The 18,095-nt window shown below is 44.3% G+C and overlaps 1 protein-coding gene across 1 annotated transcript in view; it reads right to left on the bottom strand.

Moving 5' to 3' along the window:
* Window positions 1-1,957: 1,957 nt before the first annotated feature.
* The window catches only part of adamts7 (a disintegrin-like and metallopeptidase (reprolysin type) with thrombospondin type 1 motif, 7), a 70,690-nt gene continuing 54,552 nt past the window's right edge, over window positions 1,958-18,095 (bottom strand). The window contains exon 24 of the mRNA XM_086226521.1: window positions 1,958-4,713. Within this exon, the coding sequence (XP_086082647.1) occupies window positions 4,517-4,713 (197 nt within the window). The 3' untranslated portion in view covers window positions 1,958-4,516. The remainder of the gene's footprint in view (window positions 4,714-18,095) is intronic.

Genomic DNA, 18,095 nt, shown 5'->3' with positions numbered 1-18,095 from the left:
CGTGGTCAGCCCCTTGTGCTTCTGTCTGTCCTGGTCCTCACTAGATGAAGGATTTCGGGTTAGCACAGATACATTTGCGTCTCCCACTCACTCCCCCTGTAAAAGTGAGTCACCTCTAGCCTTTCCGACATCATTTAAATCGTGCGATAACAACATCTTTACTGCACCCTGACGGTTGTTAGTCATCGACATCAGTGCACACCCTGAAAAATGTACTGGTACGATAAAAAGATAACAAAAATGTACTTTTCATAACAAACGTACGGTTGTAAACCCCATAGGGCTCAGTAAAATTCAGGAGCTGATAGGGGAGTGAGGGTGAAAACAGAATAACGACAACAGAAACTTGAGATATCAAACCCAACAAGGAAGCATATGAACATGACCTGAATTTCTTTCTTTTTTCGCGCTAAATATTCAGAAGAAAGCTATCAAGAAAAAGAAAAGTTCATGGTCTGGGCTCATTTTGATGTGATGCTGCCACTGACTGTCCATTGGGAGCACTTCATGTATGCAGTTATATGCCCATTAGAACACCAAACAAAGTAAAAGGCTTCTGACAGACTTGAGTGAGATCTATCTCGGTTCCTGGGTTGCTTGGTTACATAATAGCCTGAGGAATTCACGCACCCTTGAAATGTAAAACATTAGAGATCAGACCGACAGACAGACACGTACAAAGTCACAACAAAAACACACTTGGATGATTCTAGAAGTACCTTAATATTGGAAACCTCACTTGCTTTTTTTCTTCAACTTTTGATGCATTATTGCTTTTTTTTCCCCCTTCTTTTCCTCTGCTCAAATAATGGATTATTTTCCAGTAGAGATGAAAGCTTTGCTTGGCTGGCAGCAGCAAATAAAAAATACTGGTGGCGCAGAGGATGTGAGCTGTTACTCAGATGCTGCTGTAACAAGACTGAGTGGCAGCATGAGGGAGGACTGCCAGGGGAACACGTGACTAATGAAAGCTCTCAGGAAACTGAAGAAGTAAAGAACGTGCGAAAACTTCAGATGTAAAAGTATAAAATACTAAGCTAGTACTCTGATAATTCCCCGCTGGTTCAACGACACATCATTGTTCCTAAAAACTGGATTTGTCCAATAATTAAATCCAGTGGTTATTTAAAAATTATAACATCAATTTATCGTAATATTCAAGCGGATAAGGCACTGGGCCAGCCAGCACCTAACCTGAAATGTCTGGAGCCTGTGTGGCTTCTAGCACCGAGTATTTCCTGCTGCTCCACGTTCACATTTATTTTGCCTTGTGACTTTTAAGCCTGTGTGTGCTCAAGACACTTTGTGACTTTTGGTGAAAACCTGTGACTGTGAACAGAACGACAACAACACAACAACAAAAGGCACTTTAGAAGCTGCTGCAGATGTTTACCTTTTCAAATTAAAGTTTGCTAAACCCCTAACCCCTTGTATTCACCGAGTAGTCCGACAAACTGATATGAAAATGGCTGCCAAGGCTTTTGGAGAAAAACGTGGGTGTTATAGAAAATTCGCACTTGTATTGACATTTCATGGTTTGACTAAATCAATTGTACTTTCTGGTCTGGATGATCAACATCTCTGTTGCTGCCAATCTGAGACCTGCTGACAATGTTCAGAAGTTACTGTAGAGCTCTTGTGTCTCCTCAGTACAGACGTTCTCGGCGTTGCAGTCCCATCTGGACCGTATTGATTTTTAGTTTTTCGGCTCCAGCGTTCCCTCTGTTCTTTGGTGTCTGGGTTATTTCTGTTTTTGTCTTATTTTGAAATTCACTTCCCCCCCCGGTGGTTAGCTGTTCTTTCAGCCTTGTGTGTTTCCCACCTTTTTTTTGTGGGATCTTCAGTGTCACTTCAGCTCATTGGTCCTCCTCGGGTTCGGCTCCTATCAGCTCCTTCCCTGCCCTTGCGCGCCCCCCCCCCCCGGTTGTGCAATTAGTTTAATTTTTGTTCTTTAATTGTTTTCAGGTGAGTCTCTCTCAGACGTTCATTAGTGTGCTGTGGTGTCTTTGCTGTTCCACGTGGTTACTTGATGTTTAGTCCATAAATAAATTAAGTATTTTTTGAATAAACTTTGATACTGTCGCTACACTGCTTTTCTACTGACCAACAAAATTTGGGACACCTGCAGGAGTTGATTGCTCAGTTTTGAAAGCTTTATTTTTGTTCCACTTTGGAGAAAAGCTGGAAAGTTCACCATCTGTTTGGGTGGCAGATGTTCTTGGTCCGGTAGTTTACTACTGGCCTCTGCACCGTTTAAGGCTGTTGAGTGAACTTGAAATAAAAACTGAACAACTTTGGGTGCTCTGTGAAACGCAGTGTGCTGTGTTCAGTGCAGATTCTGGACCCCTTTGATATTCTTGTTGGTAGGAGGAGTCATCTTGAGAGCTCTTACTCAGCCAGGTACAGTGGCTGCAGCCGTCAGAAGAGGCCTAATGTTGTTAACTTGTGTCTCCAACTAAGGGTGCAGGGGTCCACTGTTAGGCTAGACCAAGGGAATCCAAACTTTTTGCAAAGAGGGCCAGATTTGGTGAGGTGAAAATGTGTGGGGGCTCCAGAGCCCCAAGGCTCTGGAGGTCAAGTAGCTCTTCACACATGTTCATTTCGTTGTCCACTCCTGTCAAAAAAGTCAATAACTGAGCAGTGTCAGAGGCATCCGTGCCTTTTCGTCGCAGGCTAACGAAAAAAAGTCAAATTCGCCTCCTTTTGCCTCCAACTGTCTCTTAATTTCAGATGAAACGTCTTCAGTTCTCCGTAGCACAGTGCTATGTGCCAGGCAGACATTGGCAAACTCTTGCGTCTCCTCAGGACAGATTGTGTCCACTATTTTCATCACACAGTCTTTAATGAACTCACCCACAGTAAAAGGTTTGCAGCGCTCGGCAGTCAGCGGTGCCGCCTCGTAGCTCGCCTTTGTGACATTTTCATTCGTCCCATGCGCTCTTGTAAAAAAGCGCTGCTGTGCCGTTAAAACAGCTTCTTAGTTGCTTCAATTCCTCGCCACGTTCGTTCCCAGTTCGATCGTCATAGTTGGCATGTTTCATCTGGTAGTGCCTCTTGATACTGAATTCCTTGAAAACAGCCAGTCTCTTGGCAAATTCGGCAGACACAGTTGTTTCGTATTTCAGTGAAAAAATACTCCAATTTCCACTTGTCCTCTAAACTTTCCTTCTTGTGGTTGCAGTCGCCATTTTGAAATTGGGCCACGTAAACTTCGACCTTTGTGTCTAGTTAACTAGGAGTGTGGCCACAGGTCTACTGCCATCTTCTGGTAAAATGTAAACTTGTATTTTGTACACGTGTATTTTATACTGAGGTCAACAGTGCTGGTTGGCCGCATGTTATTGTTTTAATGACAGAGGCTGCGGGCCGGTAGAAATTTGAATGCGGGCCGTATTTGGCCCCCGGGCCGGACTTTGAACATGCCTGGTCTAGACCGAGGTTTGAACCAAGATTAAAGCCATATTAGCTTCATGCTAAGAATACACAGCTGGCTCTTGCTGCATTCTCAAAAGAGTAATTCAGGACGGAAAATGCAACTTCTTGTGTTTATTTGTGAATACTTGACAGGCCAGGTAACCTTTTGGGTGAAGTATTACATTCATGTTTGTGTTGCACCGTGCAAATTCGACTCGGTTGGTTCGATTTCATGTTGTAATTTTTCAAATGCACTGAAGAACTTTGCTTTAAAGCTACGTTCTGGTGTCATCGCTCCTCACCTGCATGGGAGGTGTTGGTGCACCTGACACTGCCTGGTTTGAAGTTAATTGGCAGGAGCCGGTCCCTGGGAATAGACACAGATGAACGACGCCATTGTCTTGGCCAGGGGAATTCTTTGTCTCCTTCTCTCCTGTTACGTGCTACATTTTGACTTCTCTGGTTGTTTTTATTCTTCTATTGTGTAATGGGTGACTGCAGCCTGCCTCTAGTTTGTGTAATTGCTCCTAAAGTCTAAAACTTTTTTAAAAAGGTGTTCTCACCCTGCCAACGAAAGGTTTTGTTTGATCCTGACTCAGGACTCCTCGTTCAGTTTGGTCCAGACTGTGGTCTGAGCCAGGTTTCACATCTGTGTGTGTGTGTGTGTGTGTGTGTGGAATTAGGGGGCTTAGCAAACATTACTGATCAAAGTCACCTGATGCGTTTCTGCAGCTATGCCGCCCAACCACGCTGTGAATGACTCACAGGTCTCATCTGCACTGGATTTGCTGCCTTCACAGGAAAGCGTTGTAACAACCATAAAGGATCATGAGTGGTTTCTCTGTGTCCTTCTATGGACTTCAGTTCTCTGTCACCATGAAGTCACAGAGACAAATCTCACTGTGGACATACTGTAATATACAAAGTGCAAAGAAATATTACATTCCTGCCATTTTGCAAAGGGAGAGGAGGGTTGTGGAGTTGGGCCTGTGCATCGTTAGACGGGTCGATGTGATGAAATCAGAAAGGGCTCAGATTGATCACTCGTTAAGATTTCATCCCTCAGTGGTGGAATCAGTGTTGATGAGGCAATCGCGAGGATTCACCTCCCATCCCTGCCGGCGCTGCCACTGTTGCGGCGGCCGCTGCTCCGCCGCCGCTGCCGCTGCTGCTGGGACACCGGCGCCTGGCTGCAGGCTTTGCAGCACTGCGCTCGCATGTTGGGCACATGGCAGCTGCCCATCAAGCCAAGAGTCTGACAGAGACGGGGTGGTAGATGATCACGGACACAAGCGGCTCCTGTGAGGGTACAGACGGAGGGTACAGACGGGGGGGGGGGGGGGTTACAGACAGATTTATGTTTATGTTAATGTTGATGTCACTCAAAGTGCTGCACATGTGACTGCTGTGTCATCACAGAATGATCCAGAGTGAGGAGACAACTATCAAGTGATTAGCAACTGGACTGAATTCAGTTGAAAATGTAAACGTTGCTTTGCTAATTATGCCGTTATTTTCTGGATTGGTGGGGCCTGAACTTTAGCTGCAGACTATCTGAGTGATCAAGATCCACCACTGGTGCAGGGGCTGTGCTGGCTGCTGCTCTCCGTGTCTGGATCAGTGCAACAAATACCAGCTTGAAATCTCAGGTCAAAGCTGTGAAGCCCAATTTGAACAAATATGTCTTCCTGCAGCAGGAAGGTGGCGGCCGATGCCCCGGCTGCCTGCTGACTAGCGTGCGACTGGTGGGACACAACTACAGTGAAACTAGAGTTAGAATGACATGAAGGCAAATGTTCTGCTTACGAATGACAGAAAAAGACTCGAAGCCTGGAGAACTTTCACAGCCATTTACGATTCTCATCAGTCCGACTCAGTAGAAGCTCTCTTGATGCCACGGCTCCTGGCGTTTGTTTGAAGTCAATGTTGTTTGTCGGTATGGTTTCAAGCGTCACTGTGTCCCTTAATTACAGAGAGGAAGATCTAATTTTTTTAATCAAATTGGGAAAATGTGCTGATTCCTATCAAACATTGCCAAGTGTTAAGGGTTGTGTTACAGTAAGTCTGCTAATGCAGAATATTGGCAATCCTGTTTTTGTTGTCTGCTTCCGCTGTCTCACGTTTGTCAGACTTTGTGTTTTTTTGTATTTCCCCACATGTCTTGTGAAATTAATTAATAAAAACTGTTAATTAATAAATAAAAACACAACATTAACACGACAGCGGCGAGTCTCGGTGTAAACGTGGCAGTGACAAAACCCCTCGGTCTGGTTTATGTGGTGAAGCTTGTTGCGGGCGGTGAGTTTTCCTGTTCTCATTTTTTTTGGAGTTCCCAGCAACATGTGGGCAAGAGATTATAATCAAAACATGATCAGAAAAACAGATACTCCTTTTCTGCAGTGCTACACCTCACTGTTCCATTTATTCATTTATTAACATCACGTACTTATCACGAGCAAGTCAATTTCCACAAGAGCCGCTCTGCGATAACGATCAATAACAATCGGGGGGGGGGGGGGGGGGCAAAGAAAACCCACGCTTTCCTGTTGGGATGTAATTTCTAGAAGGCAGAGGAAGACGATGATGACTTTAAAAGACAACGTAAATAACGCAGGTAAGATCAACGCCAGGAGGGAGGGAGGGACGTTCAGTTTCCCACGGCTCTCTGAAGGCTGCTCCTGTCAAGCAGAACCCCATCAGAGGAAGGTGGCTCATCAGGGACTGTAGGACTTTTAAGTGGAGAGGATTTAATACCCGCGCTCGTCACCAGGGGCGGCAGCGAGCAGAGCAGCGATTTATAAATGTGCATATCAATATTCTGTTTCTATATTATACACCCGACAACACATTGTCAATTATACACATACTTTTTATATCAACACTTTTTGCTGTTTGATGAAATGGTAATAGTAGAGGATATGCAGTGTAAATATAGACCTGTGATTGACAGGCCACCTGCCAAGGTTGTATCAGCTGGGATTCACTCCTGCTCAGTTGAGCAGCAGAAACTAAATAATGAATGCCCGAATACCAACATTAAATAATACACACGGGAGTGTAAATATTTTTCCCCTCATCAATAATGTTTATCTTTTAAGCCGGAGCTCCACTGTTGTTCTGGTTTAGTCATAAACTGAATTTGAAAAGATTCGGGATTCTTTCACCGACTTCAGTGATTAAATATTGTCAGGTTATTCACATTATTTCACATCTTGTTCACACTTGAAAATGACCTTGAACATCAGATATTTCGATCTGTCACATCTTTGCTGGGAGTGTAAGCTGCTTCCAGCCCACTCCTGCACGGGAGTGAGCGCACTGCCATGAAAGGACTATTCCACATATTTAGTATTGAACACGTATCCTTCCCTGTAAACGCCAAGTGCCGACATTAGGCTGCTGTGTTACTCTGGTCTTCATGCTGCTCATGTACCCTTGAGCCGTGAGTGATGCGCAGCAGCCTTACAGGGGTCTGGCATCCACTCCTCTTTCCAACTTTATATTTCCCACATTTTAGTCCTCAGTCCCAGCTGACACTGAGGCAGTTAATCAGATTTCCTACAGTTCCCTCTGGAGCCACAAAAGGCTTCATACAATTGGTTTCACAATTCAGTAAAACCCCTCCACCCTCGCAAAGAGGCTTGGGTTAGTAAAGTCTGAGTGTTTAGGTGTAGCAAATGGCTACAAGAAGAATACACACTTACACGTTTCCTAAAAGAGGGCAGACAAAAGACGTTGTGAAATCATGTAACAGAAGTTACAGTAAGTAACACTAAGCGATAGAAAAATGGATTTACTGTGTTAAACAAACTTAAATTGGACTTAGAAATATATACAAAAATACAAGACAAAATATAGAACCCTTAATAGAAATGTAAACCCAGACGACCAGGCCGAGGTAATACAGTGGAGTATCAAAGTACCCCAGCACGCACTCGCTTCAGTGGGACCCTTCTCTGCCTGCCGTTCTGCACGTGTTCCCAAGGATCCACTCCAATATTTGACCCGAAAGTCGAACAGTGAACCATCATGCAGGTGAAACTACAGTGAAAACAAGTCATTTCTGGAACAAAAGAAACACGTGCTGTCTCGGCATAAGAAGTTCAGTTTTCTGTAGTAGGTTTTCATATAAATGGGCTGATGTTTATTTGCTGGTTAACTTGTTCTGGTGAGGAAAAAAAAAAACCTCCATAAACCTACAAGCAGATGTGCTGCTGCAGCCGCCGCTGTCCTTCTGTGTGTTGTTCGATATCCTTGTCTCAAGTACCTCTGTATATTACATTGAAATAAACGTACTGTCACAATTTCAGAATTCAGGCAGCAGTACTTGGTTCTGCAGGAAAGGATTTTGTAACATCCCGAGTAGAAGTAGTATTCAGTAGTCGTCATTAAAGTATTCACAAAACTGTGAATACTTTAAAGGCAAAATACCCCTTTTGAGTGAAGTATCACTTGGAGTATTAAGTTAAAACACCAAATGATGATAAGGACTTCACTTTTTTTGGTTGAGGTCAAGTTGAGTTTCCTCCTGATTTTAAAGCAGCAGGTGAACATTCCTGTCAAAATTTGAATCCCAGTGCTCAGAGTTCCAGGATGTGAGGACGTGCCAGGCTCAGCGGCATCGTGGCTCCAGCCCGCGCTCCAGTATCCAGTACAACCCCACCACAGATGTTACTCCATTACATCAGTGGGGTACAAAGGCCACAGCTGCAACTCAGTCCACTGCAGTTTCAGAGTGAAAAGGCTGGAAATGATGTCTTTGCCCCCCTCACCCATCCTGCCTCTGCCCCACGAGCCAGTCCGCCAAATATAGAACAGAAAACAACAAAAGGGGGCAGAGGTGACAAGACTTCCACAGTCTTTCACTATATGAGATTATGCTTCTCTGGGGTGGACAGGAAGAAAAAAACTCTTCATGCACTCCTCATCCCATTCATTAGCGCCCTGAAACCATAAATCTAGACTCGCTGTCTCCACATAGGAAGTTTCCTCAGATCCTGTGACGTAATGCAGCCCAGGCTACTGTAAAGAACACGTGAAAATCCAAGAAAGCCTGAGCTGAGAATCCAACCCCTCACAAGTACTGTACGTGCAGGCTCGCAACAAAAGGAATCGTACTTCTACTCAGATGCACTGCAAACTCTGGTCTGAGCCCAGTGGTATTAGACTTAAGTTTTTAACCAATAGCATCTACAGGAGCAGCAAAGCGCTGAGAGTGGCTGTCGAAGGATTCTTGAGAATCCTGCCCTCGATGGCAGTGTGCTGGCCAATTTCAGGCCCATCTCCAAGTTGCCTCTTATTTCTAAAATCTTGGGAGAAAGTTGCTCCTACTCAGTTGAAGTCTTTTCTGGATGAGCGTGATGTCCTGGAGGTCTTTAATTCTGGCTGCATAGCACTCAGTCGGCTCTATTAAGGGTTTTTAACGATATCCTCTTGGCGAACGACTCTGGTGACCATCCATCCATCCATCCATCCATTGGATGCTTATTCGTGTTAAGGGTTGCGGGGAGGGGGGTGGAGCCTATCCCAGCAGCTACGGGCGAGAGGCGGGGTTCACCCTGGACAGGTCACCAGTCCATCACAGGACCAACACATAGAGACAGACAACCATTCACACTCACAGTCACACCTACAGTCAATTTAGAGTATCAATCAGCCTCGTCCCCTCTTGATGTCTTTGGACTGTGGGAGGAAGCTGGAGTACCAGAGAGAACCCACACAGGAACAGGGAGAACATGGAGACTCCACACAGAAAGATCCTGTGCTGGAGCCGGGACTGGAACCTGGAACCTTCTTGCTGTGAGGTGACAGTGCTGACCACTGCACCACTGTGCTGCCTGAATATAAAAAGTCATGAAAATAAAGATAACCATTTCATGAGGTTAGGTAGGTGTGTCCAAACTTTTGACTGGTGGAGTAAATTGATGAAACCCCACCCTTCAGGTACTAGACTCAACTCAACTCAGTTTTGTAGCACTTTAAACAAACGCAGCTGAAACAACGTGCTGCACATAAATAGGTAAAACAACAGAGACATAAAGCAATTAAAAAACAATTAGTAAAAGCAAGCCTTAAAACATTAAAACAAGAGTAGAGTCTCATGGGGGATTGAAAGCCAAAGGGAAAAAAGGTTTTTTTTAAGATGATTTCTAAAAATGGACAGTTATGGGGTTTGTCTAATGTGCACCTCAAGTAATGATGGACTGTCGTTTCTCTTTATGTAGCTGATTGGTTCTTGCCATGATATGAATTCTAACAGTTGTCAAACAGGGCTGCCAGCGGTGTACCAACCTGACTTCTACACAACACAACTGATGGTCCCAACCCATCAAGAAGGCAAGAAATTCCACAAATGAACCTAAGAAGTGAAAACCAGTTCAGGTGACGACATCATGAAGCTCACTGACAGAAGGCCAAGGGCTTGCAGCGCTGCCAACAAACCAAAGGGTGGCTACTTTGAGGAATCTAAAATATTAAACATTTTTACAGTTATTTAACAATTTTGCTACATAATTCCATATATCTTGCTTAATATACTTCATGTCTTCAGTATGTATCTATAATGTAGAAAGTAGTAAAAACAAAGAAAAAACACTGAATGAGACGGTGTGTCCAAACGTTTGACTGGTTTAGTGTGTGTGTGTGTGTGTGTGTGTGTGTGTGAAGGGGAAGAATTATGAGAGGAACTACAGATGAATGTGATGACACAAAGCTACAAATCAGAGACAAAAGCCTTGCGAGGCCCTTGTGGATACAAGTTTCTCTAAGTGCCAGACTGTTTCACTTTCTCTGTGTGGGTGTGACCCTCTACAGTCAAGGGTCAGGCCTCTTTAGAGGGTCACACCCACACAATTATCAAAGCCTGCACCTCCCCACTAGTGGCATAGACCTGAGGAGGCCTCTTGGATGAGAGGCAAAATATTTTCAAGGCAACCAAAACATTCCAGTTGACTATAACACAGCACTGAAGAGATAGTGTGACCTGGAGGACTCCGAATCTCCACGGATATAATACACATGGGTACGCAGATGGAGGGAGTCCAAGGAGAGTGTTGACATCGGCTAATTTGTGTGAGACAACAGGTGAATCGTGAGCTGAAGTCCTGTTTTCCTCTCAGTTTCCTCCGCTGAGGAGTCCTTTTAGTTCAGTGGTAGATTTGGACAGGACAAATCCGACCATGTTTAATCAGGATTCAATCCAAGGTCAAACACCCCGCAGAAGACAGGGGTAACATCAGCTCCAGCTCAGACTGTCACTGGTGTAAAGATGGGAGCGTGATCGTTTGTGTCCCACCTTGTGTGTGTGTGTGTGTGTGTGTGTTTGTGTGTGTGTGTGTGTGTGTGTGTGTGTGTCACATTGGTGACTTTGTTTCAACTCTGTTTGGTAGGTGAAGTTTGAAATTCAGACTGGAGCAAAAGATATAAAAACACATCACCGCCCTCCATGCTGCACGATGCACCAGAAAACAAACAACAACAACAGAGAGCCAGCTTGACCACTCTCAACGGGGAAGGGGGCTGACCCGGGTCTGTGCGCATAGACTTGAACTGAGCCAAGCCTGGGGTTTAAAAGTAAACTGAAGAAAGAGCTGATCAAGGTTTTGGAAGTTTCTGGCTGCCATGGAATAACCAGTCAAGACAAACAGAGCTATTTAAACACGCCCCCTTCTGTACCTTCCCCAACATGTCAACGTAAGCTTTGCTGTTCAAGCTGTAGAAGTGAGACGAGTGATTTTAATCACTTCCTGCTAGAGTGTCAGTTGTCACGGGAACAAATCAATACGTGATCAACTTTCATGTTTCATTTCATTTGCTTTAATATCACGCGTGATGTTGCGCCTTCAAGGTTGAAGATGCTGAGCTGTGGTAACACCCATGGTACCATTTGTCCTGAGAACAACAACTTTTACCTTGGCAGCACGTGCACGGCCCATGTGAAGCGTCAGCTCACATCAGCTCCGTCTTTGTGTGCTGCCGATCTCATCTCCCTGCTTCAAGAGAACCAACTTCGCCTTCCTAGTGGGATATTAATGACCAGCTGCCCGGATACATTATCAAGGACATAATAAGAGAAATCTGCTTGGGGTTCACACAGCTGCACGCACGTTGTATTCCACGTCTCCTGTCGCAGCACTTGGTTCACACTCCGGATAAGAATAAGTTGATGCACTTGAAGCATCTTTGTCATGGGGATTTAAGCAGGTTTAAGCCCACAGGTGCTGAAAGAGTGGAATTATTCTCGGTAATGAATGCGTCTGCGTCGAGTGCAACGTAATTCCTCTCTGAGGAGGTTAGCTTACCGACTCACATGTGGTCAGACTGCTAATAAACATCAGACAGATAGTTGCCACTGGAAATGTTGCTAAAGTCAGATCTGCTAAACCTGTCAACTGTCCTCAGAGAGCCTTCAAATGTTTTTGCAGCATTAATAACCGTTTTATTTGTCCAATTTCCAGTAGGATTAAATGACTGCTTATTTCACGTATGATGGGAGATACCACCGTCGCTTGCTGAATTGAGGATGGCCATCATCTCAACATGTAAACGTATCGTCTATCCATGTCCCTCGTTCACGCCCAGACCACAGGACCCACAGGCGAGATGTCATCTGATCACATTTTCATTTAAAAAATTCCTGTGCCGCTGAAGGCGGTAAATATGTGTGACATTCTTTAATATTTATTCACAACCTGTTAAAACTGTGAGCACAGTTAACCTGGCAGTCACAAATATACGCTGTATTTAAGTGCTAGTGGAAAACTGGGACATCTGGAAACTATTTTAAGGGTTGGACCCCCTTATCTTCTTGCTTTGTGTCCCCTGGAGCACCACCGGTGGCCAGGCTTGCACTAACAGTGGCTATCGGCCAGTGGCTAACACAGCTAGTGTGTGTTACAGTGGCCGGTGAGAGGGAGGTGAGTTAACCTCACTTCTGACACCTGAAGAAATGCACTGATGTGTGAGTGTCCACCTCCTTGCTAGCTCATCTGGCTCTCATGCTGATGGCTGTGAGTTCAATTCCAGTGGCAGACGGTGCTTACACAATGTAAGTTACACTAACACGGTGTCAGATGGTTCTGAAAACCCATGAGCAGATGGTTTTTGATAGTCAGGACTCAGAGTTCAGCTGTTGGAATTTGTCCTGTGTGTTTGTTTCAACAAGTTATTCATATTTTAGCAAGTGAAGCAACAAATTTGGTGCCGAAGCATCTAATTTATCCTACTCAGGAGGAAATGGACACAGGCCAACTGGGTGCATATCCCAGCTACTTGGTGTCCAGCATGAGATGGATCAGGGTCAGAGCCAATGAGAGTAGAATAAGGAGAGGAAACGTGAGAGGAAACTACATATATTTTTTGTATCCCCCAAACTGTAACAATGGGTCCCCCTGGCTCGACCCCAGTTAGGGGGTCATGGGTCAAACACAATCAAAAAGCAAAGATGGCAAATGAATGCTGTGTCTCAGCTTATATCTTTTCCAGTACTGAATAGTTGCTTTGATTGCAAGTCATTTTTTTCTTTGACAGTTCCAATGCATCTGCATGCCTGAGTAACAAAGAAGACATTTGATGCTACTGTAGTCAGCCTTTCCACTGGTCCTGTGATGTGGTGTCATTAGAGGAGCTGGTGGATCCCCACTGACGTCAATGCTGCTATTGACAGAGCAGCAGGCCAAAATGCCTGATAAGGCCAAAAAGCTGCTACTGTCAGGTGAATGAGTTTGGAAACCACTGTCCTTCTACTGTATCTGGGGTGAAAAGTCACTTTTCTATAAATGGCGTCTCCCTCTGCGATTGTCCCAGTTTGATTGTATCAGCCCAAAATGAAAGCGTGCCTTCCTGTTGCTTTATTGTTTCATTCTCTGTGTTTCTTTTGTTCCCAAGAATCAGTTTACTGTTATTGCTCTGCTTTTGAGCCTGTTTCTAGGTGGTTCAACAGCATGTGACCTGTGTCCTGCGTCTGTTGTTTGAGAGTTTTTTTGGTGTGTGTGTCAATCACACTGACACTAATCAAGATGTTGGACACCAAGCGGGTGCAAATCACGGAATATGTCAGTGACTCAAGAGCTGAAAGCTGTCTGTCCTCTCGTCAGTTCTGCTCTTTCATGCACAGTCTTTCTGAAACAAGTTGGATGAGCCGGAGGCTCAGGCCACATTCCAACATTAAGTTAAGGACACCTGCCCACTAGCCTTCCTGGAAACCTGGTTCAATGATCTGGACCAGGACGTGGACCTGTGACCTAACTGAGGGGTTCTGGTCTTGACAGGACCAGTCACAGGAGATCCCCAACAAGCATCAGGGAGGTTGTGTGTGCTGCTACATCTACCAGAGGTGCTGCATAGCCGCCGTAGTTTGGGAGATATATGTACTCCCAACATAGAACTGTTGACTATCTCATAGCGTTGTTTTTCACCATAGTTTACATCCACCCCACCCACCCCCACCCCCACAAAAGCATCAGCCACAGCTCACTTGATTGCTGATGTAACGCACAGGCCCAACACATTCATCCTGGCTGATATTAATCAATGAGCACTGCGGGACCCGTGCGGCTGCAGAGAGGCGCTCTACCACAGACCTGTGTCGTGGTGCCAGTTCCTGCGCCTAGATCACCTTATCACAAGCGTGTGTACACACCTGCATTTAGGTGGAGAAATCAGTGGAATGCTGGGCAGAGAACAACATATTTTCTCTTCTCTTCCATCCTGCTTTGGCTGTGCGGACAGACGTGCTGATGATATTAATGATCTTAGTGACTCTGTTTCATCATACATCACCTTCTTTTAGACTCCACTGTTTCACCTACTGGACTGGTAATCCCCTGGAGAAAAGGGGGAGTTTCTAGAGAAATACCATCTGAAAAAAGGAAGGCCAAACAGAAGCACGAAGATGAAATTGCAGCTCAGTCAAACACTTTTATCTTCTCTTGCTCTGAAGCACCTGACCTCTGAAAATGTCTCTTATGAAGGTAGAAAGTCTAAACCTCTCAAGGGAGCTGTGATTCCTCAGTCACGTGTCACAGCTTTATTATAGACGGTCAACCTCAGGAGAGCTGCTGGTCCAGGCGCCGTCTGTCTACGGACTCTGGGTTATTGTCCGTCAGAGGTGTGTGCTGATTTTGGTCGGATTCCTACAATCTGGAGGATGTCGACATTATTCCTACTCCAAAGAACTAAGGGAATCAAATCAAGGAGACTTTAAAGAACGTTGACGTGGCTTCCTGTATTCATGGAAAATTTGATTCCCTGCTATTTGCCTACCAGCCAGACAAAGATGTGGAGGACGCTCAGTGAAAGCATCTAGAAAAATTTGTAGCTCATGCTATACTTTTACTTGTTGATGTTTCCTCATGCAGCCTCGTATGTGAATCTCCCAGAACAGCTTCTCAATCTGATTTTAAATCTTCTTACTAAAAAGGGTCCAGCAGGTTTTTGCGAATGGACGAATGTCTAAGAAGTCCCCATCAAACACAGGCTCACCCCTTGGCCGCAGGTCTTCTCAGGAGAACAGGTTTTGTGAAGTTCCCTGAGGACGCTGCTCTCTCATGTGGACTCCAAGGCTCAGGATCATTGCCTGACTTTGATGAATGGTGTGATAACCTTTTTCTTCCCAGAACAAAGGAATGGTCATTGACTTCAGACACAACACTAAATACACTTGGGTTTAATATTCACATGGAGTCAATCACCAAACGATGTCAACGGATAATCTATTAATTGCGGAAGCTGAACTTTTTCGACATTAGTGACAGGATCTTTGGGAACTTCTATTATTCTTTTATTGAAAGTCTTTAAACCTCGTCTTTTATCATGTACATTCATTTGCTGGTTCAGCGGTTTTGCCATCAAGGACAAGAAGCGTCTTTGTGGTATTGGTAAGGTTTAGACTTGTGTTCTCCAGGAAGGAGAATCAGCTTGAAAACGCTAAGAATATTATCAGCCGAAGTCTTCAAGTTCTTTTCTCATGAATCCTCAATGATGCCTTCAGGACGCCGTTCTCAAAATGAGATTTTTTTTAAATCACAGGATAAATCACCTCCCAATGACTACTCCTTAATTATAATCTTATTTTAATTTCATCGCTAATCATTTATTGGATCTTATTGAACTGCTGTTTTGTGCGTAACACGCCACATTTAGAATGTTGCCTGGGTGCTGATGATGGGCTCAGCGCCACATGAATTATCCTCTGTGGGAGCAGGAAAGTTTACATTACATTAACATTGACAAAAGTCACAAACCAGGCAGCAGCAGGAGCAGCAGCAGCAGCAGCAGCAGCAACTGAAATGTTATCCAGAACTGCTGGCCCTGAGCTGCACCCTCTCCTCCGGTGTAAACTGCATTTTCAGATGCCTTATAATCAAAACCCTTCTGCAAGCACTTGACATGACGTCCTCTTGTATTACAGTCAAACACGCACCTGCAGACCTGACAGCAGGCAGTGGGGGAATCCACACACTCCAGTCAACCAGGTGCACCGCTGCTGCCATCACATCATCATGTCTCCGAGTCAAAATACCAACAGCAATTCACAAACTGACAAAAACATGCAATTATGCTGCAGCAGGCAAGCGGTTGAACACGTCAACGTGTCAATACCAAGTCCAGCGAGAACACTGACGGACGCATTAGGATCCTCTGCGTCTTCGCGCTCTCGGCAGCTAAATCATTTTGTGACCCAGTGTGCATCCACATACTACATAAATACTCCATTCATCTTCATTGTCATACCGTCAAAAGCTGCCTGGTTGGCAGATTCAGAGTTCATGTACATCTTTTCAGTTGAGAGATATGCAGATCGCAGATGTGTCTGGTCAGCCTGACGATTCAAAGCACTGAGGGAAAAAAAACAACAACATGTCCCAACCTGCACTGAACCTGCTGCCACCTGTGGCACCAGCAGCACAAGACGCAGGCTCTGCTGGCGTTCAGGTGCTCAGGTTTCATTATGGAGGATGACCTCAGGTCAGCAAGAGCCAGTGCAATCACAGACTCATTAGAGTGCAATCATTCCACTTCCTCTCACAGCATTCATAACGTTCATAATAATAACTCAGGATAGCAAGATACCAGAAGGACATTTCAATCATTCCAATTGAAAGTAGTTTGCATGAGTGAAGTGAATCAGTCACTGGGGATAAAACCTCTGGCAGCTGCTGAAGAATTCAAACCAAAGCACGAGTTCATGCTCAGCAAAGAGTAAAGTGGAGCTAGTTCAGAGAGTCGCACCTCATTAAATCACCGCCCCTACCTTTTTTGACATTTCATTCATCCGACATCATCCTTTTATATAACAAACTCATTAACGAGCAGTCAGCCTGTCTATTCCGTTCCATGTCTTCTCTCCTTTCCACTCACAGTTCTCAGGACTGGACAACCAGCTGTCAAGGAAGCTGGGGCTCCACCTCTCAGCTCGTCATCCATTTCTGACAGGATATTTATATTTATATATATATATATATATATATAAAAAAGTCTTTTTTCAATCTACCACAGTGTTTTTTGCGCGCATAAATCATTAAAAAAAAAAACAATAGTAGGGCGGTGTATTGTATCAATATGTCATTTAAGATAAAGTCTTTATTTCAATATGAAGAGCTGTGATAGGCAAGTTGTTCACTAAATCACTGCTAGATTAAAATCCAACTGCTAACAGAGTTCAAGCTCATTCCCTCGCTTCAGTTGATTGCATCTTCTTACCAAACAGCATCCAGATGAGAAGCCTGGATGCTGTTCACCTGACAGGTGATTCCCAGATCTACCCAGATACAGGGATATACATGGAGATGCAGAAGGTTTCTGGATATCGTGATGATATTTTTCCTCAATCAATTCGTCTCTTAACTAGAAGCTCTTAACCTGCTCATGGTTGCAGGAGACGGTGAGACCTGGACTTGAAGCTCAGAGAGGATGTGGATGAGTGGATGAACTTTTATTTTGATTCATTGTTTCTGTGTGCTTTCAGCTTCACGTCCAGCCTTTACTTCTTTTTTCATTCTTTTCTGCTCTTGTGTGTTGTCTCCTGTGCATCTTGTTACAGACTTTATTTGCCGTCTCGTTCTTGACTTCAGTTTGGCCGGTTTGTTTTTTTCTGTTATGATTTTTTGGAACTATTTCTTTGGACAGAGAGATGCGTGACTATCTTTTTTTTTTTCTTCATTTTTCTTGTTTTGATTCAAGTGAGCTGTGAGGCGACGAGCGTCAACCAGAGCAGACTGACTGTGACGTTCCTGACTGCAAGGTGATGCTGATGCTCCGTGTGATGAAGCAGTTATTTGCCTTTTCAAAGTTCAGTAATGGTAGCTGCTGTTGCTGCCACCAGCAAAATACACTTTTCAACATTTTCACAAGAGGAATCTAAATGACAGTTTGTTTTCACACCATCTTTTCAACTGGACCTGCAGGGACAGGCTGGCTGTCCTCAACTTCTCTTTGCAAATGGGACAAACCCATTTAATATTCTTAATATTACTGATCACTATCACTGATGACACTGTCCCAGAAAGCATTCAGAGCTAGCGGTGTGGAAATAGAATTTGAATATACATAACATATACAGTATATATATCTATACATCTATATATAGATATATCTATATATCTATAGATATGTCTATATATATATTTAAAATTGTCAAAACTATTATTAAAATCTGTTCATAAATTCTCTTCCCAACAAAA

This window comes from Aulostomus chinensis, chromosome 2, assembly GCF_037954235.1.
Source record: "Aulostomus chinensis isolate RoL2024-O1b breed Wild chromosome 2, RoL_Achi_v1.0, whole genome shotgun sequence".
Lineage (NCBI taxonomy): Eukaryota > Metazoa > Chordata > Actinopteri > Syngnathiformes > Aulostomidae > Aulostomus > Aulostomus chinensis.
Note: the sequence above shows the minus strand (reverse complement) of the source record. Positions and strands in the feature narration are given on the sequence as shown.